Raw genomic sequence first — 18115 nt, forward strand, 5'->3', positions numbered from 1 at the left:
TGATACTTGCTTAATACCATAAACTAATGGGACCTACATTGGTACAAACTTTCATTAACACAATTAACAGGATATAGTGGAATCTTAAAAAGGGTTATGAATATTTAGCCCTATATACAACAGAAATGTATACATATGTTCAACAAAAGTAGCACTATTGGTAAGAGCCCAAAAGTGGAAGCTACCCAGATGTCCATAAATAGGAGAGTATAAATAAATTGTGGTATAGCCACAGAATAAAGTAGGAAACAGCTGTAGAAATAAACTACAAATACACAAAACATGAGTAGAATTCATAAGCATAATGTTGACAAAAGAGGCCAGCCTCATTTAAAAAAAATCATTTTTATGATTCCATCTGTATGAAGTTCTAAAACAGGCAAAACTAATGCATGCCTTTAGAAAAAACAGATTTGGGTTATATTTGATTGGGTACAGGAGCTCAAAAAGGGGATTCTTTCATGCTGGTAATGTTCTAATTTTCAACTGAGGGCTGGTTGTGGAAACATACTTTATAAACATTTGCAGGAATGTATCTCAATGATTTATGTGCCTTTATGCATGTAATTATATTTCACCAAAATACTACATAAAATATGCATAGGCAAATATACTTGAGGAATGTATTAAAATAAAGCAAAACATTTTTAAAGATTTAATTCCATGGAAAGCAATATAATGTTAATACAAGGGACAGACTATAAATAGAGCTTAATTTCAGTATATTTAAATATACACAATTACATGGTATCTTGTCTTACCAGTGATTCTCTCTGATGACTTGTTGAGTAATATTTCTTTTTATAAATAGACTATATCTTTCTGCTTAAGAGCAGATTCGAAGAATAATCTTTCATCCACAGACTTAAAAAAAAAGTCAGTACTTCTGTGAATTGTTTTTGATAATAGGTTAGAACATCTTGAACTTTCTTGCTAAACTTCCTGTAGATGGTGTGTTTGCACACACATTTTTAAAGAAGTTAGATTGAGTATGTCACCACAAATGCAGCAATTCCTTGCGATTATAAATTCTTAATATAATAACTTATTATGCAACCATAATGAGTCTATTTGGGCCTGAGGGAAACCATTAAATAAATGTATCTGATCCTTTCCCTGGCCTCTTTCTCAAAAGAAATTGAATGTGAGGAGAGTCAACACATTATAAAAAAAGGAAAGGATATTTCAATTGCATAAAGACCTTAGCATTTAAGAACATAAATTACTTTTCTGATTTAAATATTTATCCATCAGATATCTCATTTTCTCTTCAAGTCTATTGTTATTCATGGCATATGTTATTTCTCAATCTTTTGATAGTTCTGAATACTTATGATAACTTATTTTTCTTCCCAGAAGCAGAAAGTTTGCATCAAAGGATAGAAACATGTGAACTATAACTTCATCTAGGTCCAAATAAATTATATTTCACTAACATGAAGACACAACTATTTTAAGGTGCTCCACTCTTCATGAATTGCTAAGAAAAGCCTGGACAGACTTAGACATTCCATTGACTATCTGGTGCATCTTAACTTCAAAATTATTATCATAGTTTAAAAATGTATATTCTAGAATCAATGAAATAAGTCAGTTAAATACAGAATATCTTATGGTCAAGCTTGTTACTTTAAAATTTTTCTCAGAATTGGATAAAATTCTATGTAGAAATGTTAGCTGCCACTGACCCCATGGTGCCTGTGGATGAATCACATCAAGGGACCATCTCTCACTTTACTGCTTTCTATGCAACATTGAGACAGTTACACAAACCCACAATGACTAATGTCCCTTAGCGATGCGCCGCGGGACCCACAGAGCTTGTGAAGCTTCTACAGACACTGCTAGAAACTGTGTTAGGTCCTCTGCCTGAATACTTATATTTCATTCTCATAACAACCTAAATGTAGTAGAAATATTATTATCCTTAAGGCAGATCCTGTTTGCGTCCACCCATGTCCCTTTTACCATCCGGTGCACCCATCTGTCACCTTTGGTGAGTGCTAGCTGCTTAAAGCTCATGGATAGCTTTCCAGTTTCTTGACAATGACCACCAGCTTAAAGGAATCTCCATCCCTCTCCTGGAGTTTATGCCCCTCACTACCCCCGCACTGATTTTCTGAAATACTCAACACACTGACCATCTTGCCTCTTGACAAGACAGTTATAATTTTAAGCTCCAGAGCTCCTTGTGGGCTCAAGCCATGACCACATTCCTACCCTTCTCTTTCTGATGCCCTCACTATCCACCTCCTGAGAGCCCCCTCAGTAAGTTACATGCACCTGAATTCCCATTTTGGACTTTGGTTCTCAAGAACAACAAAACATACAGTGAAGGAACTGAATCTTTGGGAAATTTGGTAATATAGTGGCAAAGTTCCCAAGTAACAGAGCCCAGACTAGAACTCAGACTGGTTTGACATCAAAGCTCTGCTCTTAAGTTCCAGTTGACTAGGGCCAGACAAATGCTGAATACGCAGGTTGCCGCTTCTCTGTACCTCTGCACTTTCGGTCCTTCCGTGTCTGTTAGCTCTTGTACTCATCTGTTGCAGAAGTGGAAGCACAAACTATTGAAGAGCTAAAGCAACAGAAATCGTTTGTGAAACTTCAAAAGAAGCACTACAAAGAAATGAAAGACCTGGTTAAGAGACACCACAAGAAAACCACAGACCTTATCAAAGAACACACTACAAAATATAATGAGATTCAGAACGACTACTTGAGAAGGAGGGCAGCTTTGGAAAAGACAGCCAAGAAGGATAGTAAGAAAAAGTAAGTTGAATGAGCAGTTTTTGTTTTATAGTATGAAGGAAGGGAGGCCTTTGCATGGGTTTTTGATATTGTGTACCATATTTTGGACCTAGGTCTCTGCAAAAAAGGAAAGCCACCCAAGTCTCTCCATGCCCCATTGGTCTTGTGTTGATTCAGTTTTGCTTGTGGATTGAATGTCTTTGACTAAATTCTTACGCTAGGTCTGTTGGAGGTCCTGCTCTTGAGTTCTAGCCTCGGGCCAAATACCAGTTGACTGACTCCCATATTAGAGCTGTCTACCCTGTGGGTATGGAATATTGCCCTGTACCTAGAAGCTAGTTGAAGAGTCAACTTGTCTTAGAGAAAAGGAATTCTTCATTATCCTTTGCTGTCCCATCTTAAACTCAAAAAGTCCTACACAGATAACTCTTGTGTTTGGTCTTAGGGGTCCCCACAACTCCATGTACCCAGACCTTGGTGGAGAGAAGCATCTCTCACACATTCATTCAACCAGAATTTGTTAAGGCCCACTGTGTATCCTGAGGACAGAGCAGTGACTCTGACCTACATAATTATCACCTTCAAGGAGCTTTAATTTGGGGAAGATGCAAAATAAAAAGAAATAAATATATAACATTGTTATGGGGACAATCAAGGAAAGAAAGGAACAGAGTATTGTGATAGTGAATGACTAGGGGTGGGTGAGCCCTTCTGATACCTCACACATTGATCTGAAAAGACCTCACTGATGAGGTGACATATGAAGAATAAGGCATAGTCACCTATGCAAACAAATGGGAATTATTTCCTGCTAAAGGAGCAGTAAGTGTAAAGGCTCTGAGAAAGAAAAAAGAGACTTGTTCTAAGAACAGAAAAGTTGGAAAAGTAAGTGAAACACTAAACCAGGAGAAGAATGCAACAAGATGAGGTCAAAGAACTAGATGGGGGAATTAGATCACTAATTTCTTCTGATGTGGAGCAAATGAGAAACAGTGGAGAATTTATTATAAGTATGATAATAGTCCACTGAAGAAAATTAAAAATTAAGTAGAACTGAAACAGTCCTTCCTATTAATATTCTCATAAAATGACTGTCACTGCTGTGATGAGGATGGATCCTTGAACAGTGATGCTCAAACACTTAAGTCCCCGGGGATCTTGTTTGATGCAGGTTCTGATTCCTCAGGTGTGGAGTGAGGCCTGAACTATACCAGGTGATGCTGAGCTGCTGGGCCCTGGTCCTCACGCTCAGTTAGGCAACCAGAATGGAATACTTTTTCGCAAGTCCTTTTTAGTGATGAAGAGAGTTTGATCTAAGATGATGGTAGTAGAGAAGGAGTAAAGGAGATAGGTCCTTGACCTGTATTGAAGGTCAAATAGATCCAGAATCAGCAACAAAGAAAAGAGAAGTTCTGTTCTTCAGACCCTGCAATGCCCAGGTGTCTTCATGGACAATAAAACTCATCTGTCACCTCAGGATAAATCTGTTCCTGGCACTCTAAGATCTAGACCTTCTCAAATCTTAGCATTCATAAGAATCACTTTGAGCGTTGCTACAACACAGTGTCTGGGCCTTCACCCCAAAGTTTCAGGGGCTCAAGGGTCTACATTTCTAACAAGTTCCCAAGTGATGCTGATGCTGACAGGCACTAACCCTAGAGTCTTTCAGGGGCTCCCCAGAAACTGAACACTGGCTTAAAGGCCTCCTTTGGTCTAATGCCTGCTGTCCAAGAAGGGAACAGCACCAACATTCTCCCAATGTTGGTGTCTCTGTGTCCACATTGCAGTCGTCTTAGAAGGATGCCAGTCATTACATCAGGGCCCACGCTAATGCACAGTGATCTCATCTTGACTAATTACATATGCCACAACCTTAATTCCTAATAAGGTCATGGACTGAGATTCCAAAAAGGACATGAAGTCTGGGGTGGGGGCGGGTAGGAAGGGCACTATTCAATCAGTGCATGTACTAGACACTTACTTGCAGTATTCCATGGATTCTCTATAACAGCCCTTTGAATTAGAAACAAGCATCACCCAAGTGAGGACCCGAGGCTCAGCGAGGCTGTGTGACCCGCTGGGAGCACGCCCCACCGGAGCTGAAGTCATAGTAGAGTCACGAGACCCACCAGAGATCCAGCTGCATCCTGGGATGTGGTAGGATGGAGCCTACATCTTCATAGTCTTGTCATGGCTTCTCAGACGTGACCCCTGTAGCCTTACAAAGGACTTAGATGCTCTTTGAGTATTTGTGCATCACAAAATGATACACTTCTGAAATAACAATGTCCAAATAAATTTGCTCAACTATCCCAAATTTTGTGAGATTTTTTTGGGGGGTTTAGACTCTCTCCTTCGAACATCCCCTGTGAAGTATGAGCTTATTGACATGAATAGTATTTTGCAACACGAAGCTCTATGATTAAGTATTAATTGTTATGTAAAAATCTTTTCTCAGAGCTTAATACAAAGAAATGCAAAAGAAAATGCAGTTATTTTTAATTTTGCTATAACTCCTTGAGGGGACAAACAATTCTTGTTTTCCTCAAGATTTATTTTGCCCATCATAAAAAATGCTTTTAATTTTTAATTTTAGCTATTTAGGACTAGCAAAGCATTCTGTGAGTCATGTTCAAAAATCTTGGAACATTGACTCATACCATTTTAAAGATAAAATGTTTCCAGTAGTATTGAAAACTAAATAGTCTAGAAGTTACCTAATGTGTCAAAAAAAAAAACATCCTTTAGTTTCATTTCCTCATGTATAAATGAATTGTACTATCACAGAGGTGAGAAAATCCTTTTAAGTCATTTTACATCGTCACTCCACTTATTTTTCTAAAACTACAGTAAACAAATTACCCTTATCACCAGATATCTGATATTTCCTGGTTGGCAAACAAATGAACAAAATATGGTCAAAGACAATCCAATTATATTCACAGCTCCAGAAAATCATATGTGAAGTTAATTTGTGCAGATTTCTCAAAACTTCTAGAAACATCAGCAGCTGTTTTCTCAGTGAAGAGTCCTGGAGGGTTTGATTTATAATAATTGACCCTGAAAAATAAAGTTTAATTCTCTAAAAATTTTATAAATCACCTTAAACTATGTGAATGTGTAAGCTACCTGTCGTGAGCTAGGAATCAGATATAACCACATTACATTTTTCATTTTGTTTCCTTATTGATTAATCTTATTTTGATACCAGGCTGTAGAAAGAGCTAATAAGCATTTTTTCAGATCCATATTGTGACATAGGATTTAGAATATAAGTAATTTAAAAGCATAATCATAGCCCAGCCCCTGAGTTCTAAAAAAAAAACAACAGACTCACCATTTCTTAGAGCTGGAACAAGCTCTGAAGCCAGCGAGGTGAATTTTTGCCAGTCTGTCAAAGAAGATGAATTCTAAAGGCCTTAACATTTGCCCAGTTACACCACAGTTCAAGCAACACTTGGCCTGTAACTTCTCCTAATGTTTTACTTTAGTGATATGTATGTACCTGTTGTTTGTTTGTTTATTTATTTATTTATTTCTTAATTTATGTCGTACTCTGCAAACTTCCAGTCTGCAAAGTTATCTTTAAACTTTCAGGTAACTTAGGATGCAAGACACGTATGACCAAAGGCTATAAGAGCCTTGCTTGCTGCTGAGCCCTTTGAAAGTATTTCATCAATATTGAAATGCACTCTCAATATAAAATACACTAGAGTTTTCAGATTTCATTTAAGAAAGTGAAGAATATAAAGTAGCTCATGTATTTATGTGGGCCTCACTGGTTCTATTTTAAATATATGTTGAAATGACAATATTTTGGCTGTATTAGGTTAAATAGAATATATTGTTAAAATTCACTCCATTTATTCCCTTTTATTTTTAAGGCAACTACTAAAATTTTTAAATCAAATAGATGGCTCATGTTGTATTTCTACTGGACAGCACCAGTAATTTAATGTAATTTCTGTCCTTGAACATAGAATTTACCTTTTAGCTTCCGAGAAAAGGAAATATGGCTTAGGCAATTCTTCTTATCTGATTAGAGGGAACTTGCTTGCTTTTTCAAGAGAGACAAACATTTTCCAATATTAAATTACCAAAAGATTCATCTTGTGAATCTTATACAGGCAACAATTGGAAAGAAGTGATAATATGTTCAACTCTGTTTTTACAGAACATGTAGAAACATTGTCTCTTGATTATTTTTTATACTGTCTGTTAAAAAAAATAAAATATAAAAATCCCTAAGCATCTGGTATCCAAAGATACATCAGAAAAACACTTATTCAAGAGATAAAACCACTGAGGTCTAATTATATCCATCTTTCTCCCTTCCCTCATTATACACATTAAAATCCTAAAAATAGGGCCTCCCTTGTGTTGCAGGCAGTTGAGTGCTGCACTGTGAAGCTATTCGCAGCCTCTGCAGTGCAAGTTCGATCCCACATGGCACGGCAGATCTGTCCTGTCACGCCCGCTGCTCCCCTCAGCAGTGTGTTTCATCAGCCTGCCTGTTCTGTTCCCCACTCTGTCTCTGGTGAATCACCCTCCCACGCATCTGGCCTGTACCCCAGCTCTTGTATAAATAAAATAAAATCTTTTAAAAAAAATCCTGAAAATACCTCAGAGTAACGAGTGGATATTGTGCCTGTCAGCTTATTTTATTATTCATATCTCCATTGGCACAACTTCCCATGGAATGTGAACAAGAGTTATTCCAAGGTGATTTTTGTCAAGATGCAGTGATTCTGTGTTGCTGTAACTGCCCAAACCTCATCCTGCCACCACCACTCCACATTCCTGTCTTGGGGTGAGCACAGTGCTGCATCCCATACTGTGTCCTACTGCATCCCATACTTAAGCAAATAGTCTCACTGAACCTCATTTTCCTCTTATCTAAAATGAAGATGGTCACACCTACTTGTCGTGTTCTTGTGTAAGCCAAAGTAGACGGTGCCGAGTACATATTGAGTGGTCAATAAATGTTGACAGGTTGCCTCTGCTGTCGTGATTGTGGCCGATTGAAGAAACACCTTTATGTTCTGGCTATAATGACTTCCTGCTATAATAGCAGGTGTGTGTGTCTTCTGTTCATGCCAAGGTGGAAGCCACCTCTGCTGCCATATCCTGATAGTGAGAAATAGATGTTAATAAATGCTGCCTGATATTGATAAATTCTACCTTGCAACTGTGTCTCAGAGTCCATGAGCCTTGTAGAGTTTTGGTTCTCATTTGACATTGCATCAATAAAGCAAACAGAAACATCTGATGGAATTTTGCATTCCTTCTTTGACAAAGTGGGATCCTAACACCAGCATCAAACAACCACCTCTCCATGTGGCACCATGGATGCTGGCCTAATGCAAAAAGAAAGCAGCAGGAATTCATGCCAGGTGATTTTAAGAAACTTTCCACATATTCTGATTGACTGCAAGTGAAAACCATAAGGCAGTCTGATGGACTGAATATCTTAGTGCTTTACTCTTTTTTCTCTAGAGATTTCCATATAAATAAAGAGAGCAGACTTGCCCTGGCTACCCTGTTCTCTAGATTGTCTCCTCCCCTCCTGTGTCTTACCAGGAGTAATAGAACAAAATCTGAAGAAATCACACCATATGTTTTAAAATAACAATTTGCTGATAATTTATTTATTTCAACATTAGTCCTGAACTTCTAAATACCATGATAGTTCTCTGACTATGAATAAATCAAAGTCACCCTGCCTAGAGTAGACACTCAAAAAATATAGTGTTGCAGGGTAAGTAATTGTCAGACTTTTCTGCCCTCCCGCCATTAGGGTTGATGATGGATCCCTGCGGTCCTGAATGCATGCCTGATGGCGGGCACCTGGAGTAGGGTGTGGGCATGCGTAGGTGGGATTCACCTGGGCTGAGGTGGGGCTTCTAAGGATGGCATCACAGAGTCACCAGCAGAGAGAAGGAGAACACCAGAGAGCCCAGAAAGAGTGCAGAGTTGCTGGGGGTTACGAGGCCTGCCAGCCTCCCGGCCCCCTGGCACTCCTGCCTGCCACGTACCTGGTAAAATCCCGACAAAACCCTGAAATGGCCACCAAGGACTCCAGGACTCCTCCTTTATCTGTTTGCACAGGGTCATAGACGTCCTGTCCTGTGCCCCTCCTGCCACTACAAATGTACTAATTCATTCTTCTTTCTCTTGTAATCTAAGTATTTTTGAGCAAAGTACCATTTCGTGTAGTGGTATCAATGAAGTTGGCACAACCCCAAAGAAATTTACAAATGGTCCCCAATTTATGATGCTTCAGACTTAACAATTTTTAGGCTTGATTATGATGCAAAGTGATAGCACTTAGTAGAAACCCCACTGGAATTTTGCCTTGTGCTCCTTCCCTATGTGAGCCGCAGAGTCCTCCTATGACCTGGGCTGCAGCAGTACCTCCAGGCAGCCGTGCAATTGTGAGAATAAAACCCTGATGATCCACAGACTGGTTTGCCCTTTTCATTAAGTTGCAGGAGATAGCAACACTTTATTACAAAACAGGCTTTCTGTTAGATGATTGCCCAACTGTAATGTAAGTGCTCTGAGCACTTAGGGTCGATAAGGCTAAGTCATGGTGTTCAGTAGCTTAGGTGTATTAAATGTCTTTTGGACTTAAGATATTTCCAATTTAATATGGGTTTCTCTGGCGTAACTTTTCATAATCAAGGAAGATTTTCATAGCGTACTCTTGCTATTAAAAGATGTCAAAAGGCAGAACATGGCAGCTGGGAGGATATCTGGCTTGTTTCTTCTGCACCAGCTCTTGGCTTTCCATCCACAGCCCAGCAGAGGCAAACTGTAGAGCCTCTTCTATTCCCTGACAGAATCCTGTCAACATGGACACAGTCTCCTGAAGTTGTTATAGGATAAACATAGCTGGGAATTATATATTATTAAAAAAAATAAAAAGATGAAATCCATATTAGACATTGTTTCCCCCCAAAAGATCTGTCATTCTCCCCACCATTTCCTTTCTGCTTCTACCTCTTTCTGGTGCAACGTAGATTTCATCCACTTTCTGTGTTTGAAGTCTCTCTGCTACAAAACTTGTCCATGGGGTAACCTCTACTTCAAGTGGTTTATTGAAATATTCTTTCCAAAGGTGCTCTCCCTGGGGCATGCTCTGGAGAGCAAATCTTCTCCCCACCTTGCAATGCCCTGCATGTTCTCTGAGTCAAGCTCTGTGTCTTTGCAGATCAGAGCCCAGCAGCCCTGACCACGGCTCATCAACAATTGAGCAAGATCTTGCTGCCCTGGATGCTGAAATGACCCAAAAGTTAATAGATTTGAAGGACAAACAACAGCAGCAGCTGCTTAATCTTCGACAAGAACAGTATTACAGTGAAAAATACCAGAAGCGAGAACATATTAAACTGGTAAGCCCAAGAAACATGACTTATGTTTGTACAGCCAAAAACCTCTTTTCTAAGACAAAACTTTGATGCTGTTGGATAACCTTAAAGAGAGGCAGTGGCAGTTCTAGCTGGTACCGCCTTTAGCAAATAATCTTGTTTTGATGCAAGGTCCACATTGCAAGTTATCTATAAATACAATCAAGGGCCTCCCAGGTGGCGCAGTGGGTTGAGCGTCGCGCTATGAAGCTATCCGCAGACTCTGCGGTGTGGGTTCGATTCCCGGCCAGCCAGGGAGAAACCCACATGGCGTGGCAGAACTCTCCTGTCTCACCTGCTGCTCCCCACAGCAGTGTCTTCGGTCTGTCTGCCTGTTCTGCTCCCCTGTTCTGCTCTGTCTCTGGTGAATTCTCTCACCCTCCCACACCTCTCACTGTCCCCCACTTCTTGTATAAATAAATAAATCTTTTTTTAAAAAAGAAAGTAAGTTTAAAAAAAAATGCAATCAAAACCCAGCACTTGGCAGTTTAAAATGATCATTTCTTAGAACTGGAAATTGCCAAGGCAACTTATTTTATAAACCCTACTTCTCCAGTCTTTATGTAGCTCCTCTCTGTCACAATAAGTCTGTTTTATTTGTTTTGCTCTCATTAACATATTTGGAGGTTATAATAATTTTGTGAGACCTTTGCAATCTCACGAGGAATTAGAAATCATCCATATCTGTTTTAAAAAATTAAGAACATTTTGTAAATGAATGTTTACTTATTTTCATATACATGGATTTTGCAAAAACTAGGGGGAAAATGCAGCCCACTCTCTTAAATTTGGAAAAGCCATATGGAGTGATGTCTACCCAATTCCCGAGCCTCCCTATAAGAGAAAATGCCTTCATCTTCATTGATGATCAGTTTTGTTCTAGGGTCATGATACAATTTCAGTAAATAGATTAAATAAATACATCAATAAAGTAGCCTTGGATACAAGCTGTGCCAAAAACTAGTCAAGTTAATAGATAATAAAGCCATGTTTCCAGAGGAAATAGGATCTGAAAGGTGTGTGTATGGCCTATCCACTCTTTCACTGAAGGACTGCCCATCCGTGTAAGAGAATAATGAAGCTGTTTCTGCTTGGAGGTGGGAAATCGTTGGGTGGTTAAGGAGAGACTGTGTAAGAGGTGCTTCTGTATTCTGTTGCTCTGGCGCTGATTCCCCCATCACACTACACAGTGAACCGGTCATTGTCACAAGAGGAGCTCATAAAAACTCAGATTGTACTCGATCAGTTCTTCTCAACTTAAGGATGTGTCAGAATCACCTGAAGAGCTGGTAAAAGCATGGATTGTTGGGTCCTACCCTAAATTTTGAATTCAACAGATCTCTTGTAGTTCTGGTGATGCTAATACTTCTGTCCCCAGGCCCCCACTTAGAGACCACTGCCTGTTGCCTAAAAGTAAGGCTCAGGATTCATTTTTGATGAGCTCCACCTGATTTTGATGAGCCCTCTGTTTTGTGAACTATGAACTAAGATCTCAGCAATGAAATGGATCAGCTATGGTTAGCAGGAAGATATTGTCTCAACAGACCTCAGGTCAAAATGAACTTTAATGGGAGATGATGGCTTTGGGACCCAGCTATAGGCACTCCTGACTTTCTCCAGTTCCTCACCATAAGACTCCAGAAAATAATGATAAACATTTAAAAAGCGGACATCTATCGAGCACCCCATGGGGCCATACATGGTGCTAAGCCATCCAGAAGAACTGTAATTTAACCCTCAACCTTGTCACTCCATTTTACAGTTTAAAGAAACTTACAGAGAAACATAGTGAGTTTTCCAAGCTTCTATAACAAGAAGTGGGTGTAGTTGGGATTTGAACCTTGGCCCTATGGCTCTGGAGAACCTGCTTTATAACCACTGTACAGCTGCCTCCACTAATTCAGGCCAGTAGCCAAGGTTCTCACACAGAACACACAGCACCAGCCCCTTCATTTCAATGACTGGGATACTGTCTCTCTCTCTTTTTGTTGACAGAATTGTGTTTGCCCTACCATGCAACTCACTTATTTTAAATTACAGATCAATGACTTGAAAATGCTGCCGGTGGATTTGAGTTTCTGATAAAGCCTCAGTGCCTGTCCACCACACCTGTATGCACCTTTCTTAATAAAGATAAGACAAGCTACCTTGGATTTAGAACCAAACAAAGTTTATTTTATGGCCTTTGGGGAAGGCATCCACAATTTATACTACATGCCTTTATCTATTTTGGGTAGATAATATCAAAACTTTCTCTCAACTCCATTTGTAATAACCAGAAATTATTCTTCCAGGAAATCTTTTGACAAAATGACACCCAGAAGTATAAATTCTGTCTTTGGTTGTCATTCTGAATTACCAACAGGCTTCTCTGGCTCATTTAGACAAGTGGAAGTGTAATTAAAAACCAAGTAGACCCTAGTTAAAGGGGAACATTTGGGTAAGGAGAAAAATTAAGCAGGAGATATTTCATCTTTCAAAACTGCTTCAGGAATTCAATGCAAATGTGTTTTGCCTAAAGGGTCATGCATTTTAGATGCTGACACCCAAAGTTCAAGATCAAGAAAGATAGTGTCATCATTAAAATCCTTGTCAAATTTTCATTAAAAACTTAATATTTGCAAAGCACTCTGATAAATACTGGAGATAAAGTTGACAAAGACATGGCCACCGCACATCCTGGGGGAGCATGTATTACAAACCAATCTGATGTCATGAGATTGATGAAATAATAAAGGTACCAGCAAATGGATATGAAAATACAGACATGGGAACAATATGGCTCACTCTACAAACTGTTAAACATTAACAATATTTTTGAGTTATTTGTTCCTATTATCATGGGAAGTACAAAATGCACATCAAACTTCACAGTCTCCTGCTTCAAAGAACTTTCCATACTTGCACAAATAAGGATCTTCATCCTTAAAGCTCTAAAGGCAAATAATCCTGCAGTCTGGTTACTCAGTGTGGTCCCCAAATCAGGTAAAAGCTTAGATATGCAGCTACTCAGATCACACCCCAGCCCTGCTAACTCTTATTGTTTTTCTTTAGTCAAAATTTTATCTATTATTTTATTTTGTAGAGTTAATGTTGGTTTTCAACACTGCATGTTTTAGGGATGCAGGTACATACCTCTTAAAAAATATGTTACCACACCATGTATACCACCAAAGTACCCATAATCATCTACCTTAGCTCATTCAGTCCTTTGAACTCCTTCTCCCTGTGTTCCCCAACACCCACCATCCTCATGCCCAGGTAGCCTCAGTTCTGTACTCAGGGTTCTAGGGATAGTTTTGGTTAGTTTTATCTGTTCCTTCACTCTGTTTCTTTGGATTCCACACATGAGTAAAATCATATGGTGTTTGTCTTTGACCTTCTGATTTATTTTGTTTAGTATAATCCCCCCCAATTCCATCCATGTTGTTGCAAATGTTTATAGCTCCATAGTATTCCATTCATATATATATATATATATATATGTGCGTATATACACATATACATGCACACACATATCTTAATGCACTCATCTGTCATTGGTCAATTACAGTGGCATTTTAATAGGAGTCCCAGGTGACATGTTACACATGCAAGTTGAAGAAGTTTAGTTTTAGGACCTAGGGATACTTATATCACTCAAAATGCTTTTCAAATATACCTGAAGTTACTTTAGTTGCAATGGGAATTACAGAGTGCCCTCCATTAATCAATTTGATCATCAGTAGATAAATATGTTTTGTAGACAAAAGCAGGGCTTGTGGAAATCACTCCTATGATCTCCTGCCTATATTCACAAAAGAAAGTAAAAGGTTACTTTCAGGTAGAAGTGAGAGAAAATTAAGATGGAAGTTCCCTTTACCCATTCAGGTTGGTACAACCCTTAAAATCTTGAGGGTTATTGACCCCAGTTAAGGAAACCTATTCTAGGGAAGAACTACAGGCTTGGGGAATCCACTCTAACTCTTTTTTATGTTTTTCATCAACTGCCATAGGTTCACCCAGCATTTTGTTTATGTGATTAGAGTTAGGTTTTAATTTTAAAGTAACTTTGAGAAGTAATGAGAAGATTTATTTTATTTATTATTTATGCATACAAGAGGTGGAGGGTGTGTGTGTGAGAGGATTCACCAGAGACAGACCTATTTCCAGCCATGGTGGCCTGAGTTTGATCCCTGAACAGGGAGCTGACCCACATGTTGTAGCAGACCTCTCCTGTCTGGCCCACTGCTCCCCTCAGCAGTGTATTCCAGTAGATCTGCCTGTTCATAATCACTCTTAATCAGCCCCACCAGTACATTCAAATCTTAAGACCCAGAGCCGAAGAAGGGGATTTTGGGTGATATGTAGGGCTGTTTCTTAGTTGGCAGCAGCCTTTGGCCTCCATCTTGTATGTCTCTTCTCCCTCCTTTTTAGTGGCTTAGAAAAAAGATTTCCTCATTTTATCTCACATTTGCCACACCCTTTATCTTCTGCAGAGCCTCTTCCCCCCTTTCTTATATTTTAAGTCTCACATGTTCCAGTCCCATTTATTTCTCCCTTTTTTCACATCATATTCTTCTGCCTGACCCACCTGTGGCTCAAGCCAACAACATATGGCCCATAGGCCTAAATTCCCCAATTCCCTGCCAATCCCAGGGGGATAAAACAGCATTTCATGGAAAGCTGGGTGAATGCTGATTAGCTATGAATGGAATGGCCATCAAGATGTGAACAGACTGAGGATCTAGAATCAAATTTCTGATTTCTGGCCACTGTTCCCCCAGTGAGTAGCTGTGAAACTTCAGTTTTTCCATCTGTCCCATGGAAATAAAGCTAATCCTCAATTCATTGAACTTTAAAAGAGGAATAGAGATAATGTGCACAAATCATTGTTTTTTACTGAAGGCCTTTTTTTTTTTTTAATACATGAATTGGCTAGGAACTCGAGTTCAAATAAAAATGTGCAATGCAGTTTTTGACATCCTCTTGTAGCCTGAGGAAGCTTATTGTCTTCCTTTTGGTGATTTCTGATTTCTGTTAGATGATTTCTGTAATTTGCTGCTGTTGTCTGTCTGGAAGCCAACCTTGAATTTTCTCCCTTCGGTAGTCGCCCAGATGAAGTAAACATGTCAGGGATAATCACAATTTCAGGAAGTATCTCTACTGTAGTTTTGTTTTTATCTCTCCTCGTTTAATATTCTCATTTTAACATAGGATATTTTTCTGGAAAAGTAAATGAATTAGCTTTCTGGAAATCTTTATGTTTTCCATCAAACAAGAGGTGACCAAAATAAAAAAAAAAAAAAAAAAAGGACTCCAGAAGTGAACTAAAGAATGAAATTAATTGTCAAAATATGTTCTTCTTATTTGTCAGTTTTCCTGATAATCATTGGGTAACCCCAGTAGAGTTGATAGTATTCTGTGTGTGTGCATTATTCAAAAGAGTAATGTATTATGTATTCATATACATGTATGTACACATATGAACAGAACAATATCAGTATACGGTATATAAGTATATGGACAGAATCAATAATCTGTTTTAAATTCCATTGCTTTAATTATGAACAAAACTGAGCATATTGCCATCTCTGTTTTAGCCATTTGTATTCCTTTTTTTCCTATACCTACTGTTTATAATCATTGCCTATTTTTCTGTTAAACTGTCTCCTGTCCTTTTGACCCACAGAGTTCATCCTACTATTTTTCATTTATTATTTTGAGAGGCTGGGCAAGTTAGAGAGTATAAAATACAGTACATAATCATTCATTCACCAAGTTATCAAAGACCTACAGTTGGCTTCATATTGGTTAGTGATCCTGTATGAACCAAGCCTTAATTAACAGTGCTTAAGAGCACAGGTTGTAGAGTCAGGTCAACCTACTACTAATGGTATTTCTATCTTTATAAGCAGTTTTGCTGCATAACAAACACTTTCAAACTACTGGTTTAAAGCAGTTGCCATTTATTTAGCTCATGATTCTGTATGACGATTTGAGCTTGAGTCAACAAGATATTTCTTCTAGTCTTGGATGGGCTCATTCGTGTGTTTTTGGTTCCACTCTCAGTCACCTAGAGGCTGTGTTTCTGAATGTTGACTATTGACTGGCTTTAAAGGCAGATATGGATCCACATCTTTCATGATCCAGCTGGCTAGCCTGGGCTTATTCATGTGGATGTTGGAAAAGATTCCAAAGGGTAGCAGATGGAAATGAGCAAGGTCTCTTGAGAAGTCTCTTGGCCTCCTCTTTGGCCAAATCAAGATAAGAGACTGCCAAGACTGAAAGGATAGGGAAAAATACTCTACCTCTTGCTAGGGAAGCTGCAAGTCATATTGCAAAGAGTGTGGATAAAGAGAGAAGTGCATATCAACTCTCGGTTTGCTGGGGCTTCAGTTCCAGCTCTGGCATCTCCTGGTTGCACGGCTTCAGGAAAGTTTTGTTTTTTAATCTTTCCATGCCTCAACCTTTTCATTTGTCAATGGAGGCAATAATAGTTGTGTTGTTGTGTGTGTCCAGGTTGTGCTGTAATGAACTGATTAAAAATGTGTAACACCCTTAGAGGAGTTCTGGCAATATATGACACATAATAAATATTAGTTGGTGTGAAAAAAAGAAAGACAAGTGAAGAGTTAAGGCCAAAAATCTACATATAGCCCTCATTGTTTTGATGTGAGACTTAATAAAATGTCCACAGAAGTTTAGCACAGTGTCTAGAACATAGTCATCATTCTATGACATCTAGGTCATTTGTTCAGGTTTTAAAGCAAAGCAACATGGATTCCACTTTTGATTATGTAGCTTTAGCTAAATCATTGCACTTCTTTGAGATACTCCATCTCATTTCTAAAATAATAAGTTTTTACAAAAAAATGATGTAAGTTTCTTCTGACTATAATGCTAGTTTTACTTAAATTTTTAAAAAAATGTTCCATGCTCTCAGACCTTTTAAAAATTGTCATTACGGATTTCAATTTAAAGTAATAAACTTTTCAAAGTTGAATTTTATTTTTTACATGAATCTTTAGCTTCATGTATTTTTATGTGCTAATTGGTAACTATTTAAGTTTAAGGGGAAAATTTCAGTAAGCAGAACCTTCCCAAAGGCAAAGAAAATAATAGTTTTGACTTGTGTCAACTTAAAGAAGCTTTGGGAACAGAAGAGATTCTGCTGAAAGGAAAATTCCAAAATAGAATCCATAACTCTGACAATTTAGTTTGTGCCCTCTGGAATTACAGGACTCATTGATTCCATTTGGCAAGTGGAGGATACTGAAATGATATATTTTGCACTTTTCTTAAAAAAAAAAAAGGTAGCTAATATGCTATGATATTTATCTTCATATGAGGGCACTTCCTCTGGGTCTAGCTTCTAAGTGAACTGTTGAAATATTAAGCCCATGATTCATTGTCCTACTTTAATCACAAACCGCAGAACAAATCATGTCTCTTTCGGTCAAGTTTCTGTTGCTAATTATTTAAAAACCTCCAGTTTGAATATTATTACTACTTCCTCACATCTGAGTGGTAAGCAATATTTATTTATTTCATTTTTTCTAAACAAAGTGACCATGACATCTTTTGGAATTTTAAAATCTTATCCTAGAATTTTTTTAATTGGCTTAGTCACATATAATGTTCTCACTGGACTTGATCAGATGCAAACATTTTCTCATTTTTCATTTTAATCAAGAAATCCATAATGTTCTTTGATACTACACAACTTTTCAATGACTCTTGAAAGTACTTTCATTAGAATGTATAATTACAAGGGAATATATTGGGCCTATTATTAATTGTTAACACTATTTATGAATTATGATAGAAATGTCTTTATTATAAATACAAGTTAAACCTTTATCATTAAATGTTTCATGAACATGAATTCCAATTTTTCTATTTTCAAGATTTTAAAACCATTATTAAACCTAAAAATATAATCATAGAATAATATCATTTTATAATTTATCAAA

The 18115-nt window shown here is 38.1% G+C and overlaps 1 protein-coding gene across 2 annotated transcripts in view; it reads left to right on the forward strand.

The window, feature by feature from the left end:
- The window catches only part of PLCB1 (phospholipase C beta 1), a gene marked incomplete at both ends in the record, with an annotated part of 613641 nt that overhangs the window by 520997 nt on the left and 74529 nt on the right, over positions 1-18115 (forward strand). For both annotated transcript variants that reach the window (XM_084247878.1, XM_084247879.1), the window contains 2 exons: positions 2553-2772; positions 9965-10145. In XM_084247878.1, the coding sequence (XP_084104004.1) occupies positions 2553-2772; positions 9965-10145 (401 nt within the window). The remainder of the gene's footprint in view (positions 1-2552; positions 2773-9964; positions 10146-18115) is intronic.

The sequence above is a fragment of the Talpa europaea genome, assembly GCF_964194135.1.
Source record: "Talpa europaea genome assembly, chromosome: 11".
NCBI lineage: Eukaryota > Metazoa > Chordata > Mammalia > Eulipotyphla > Talpidae > Talpa > Talpa europaea.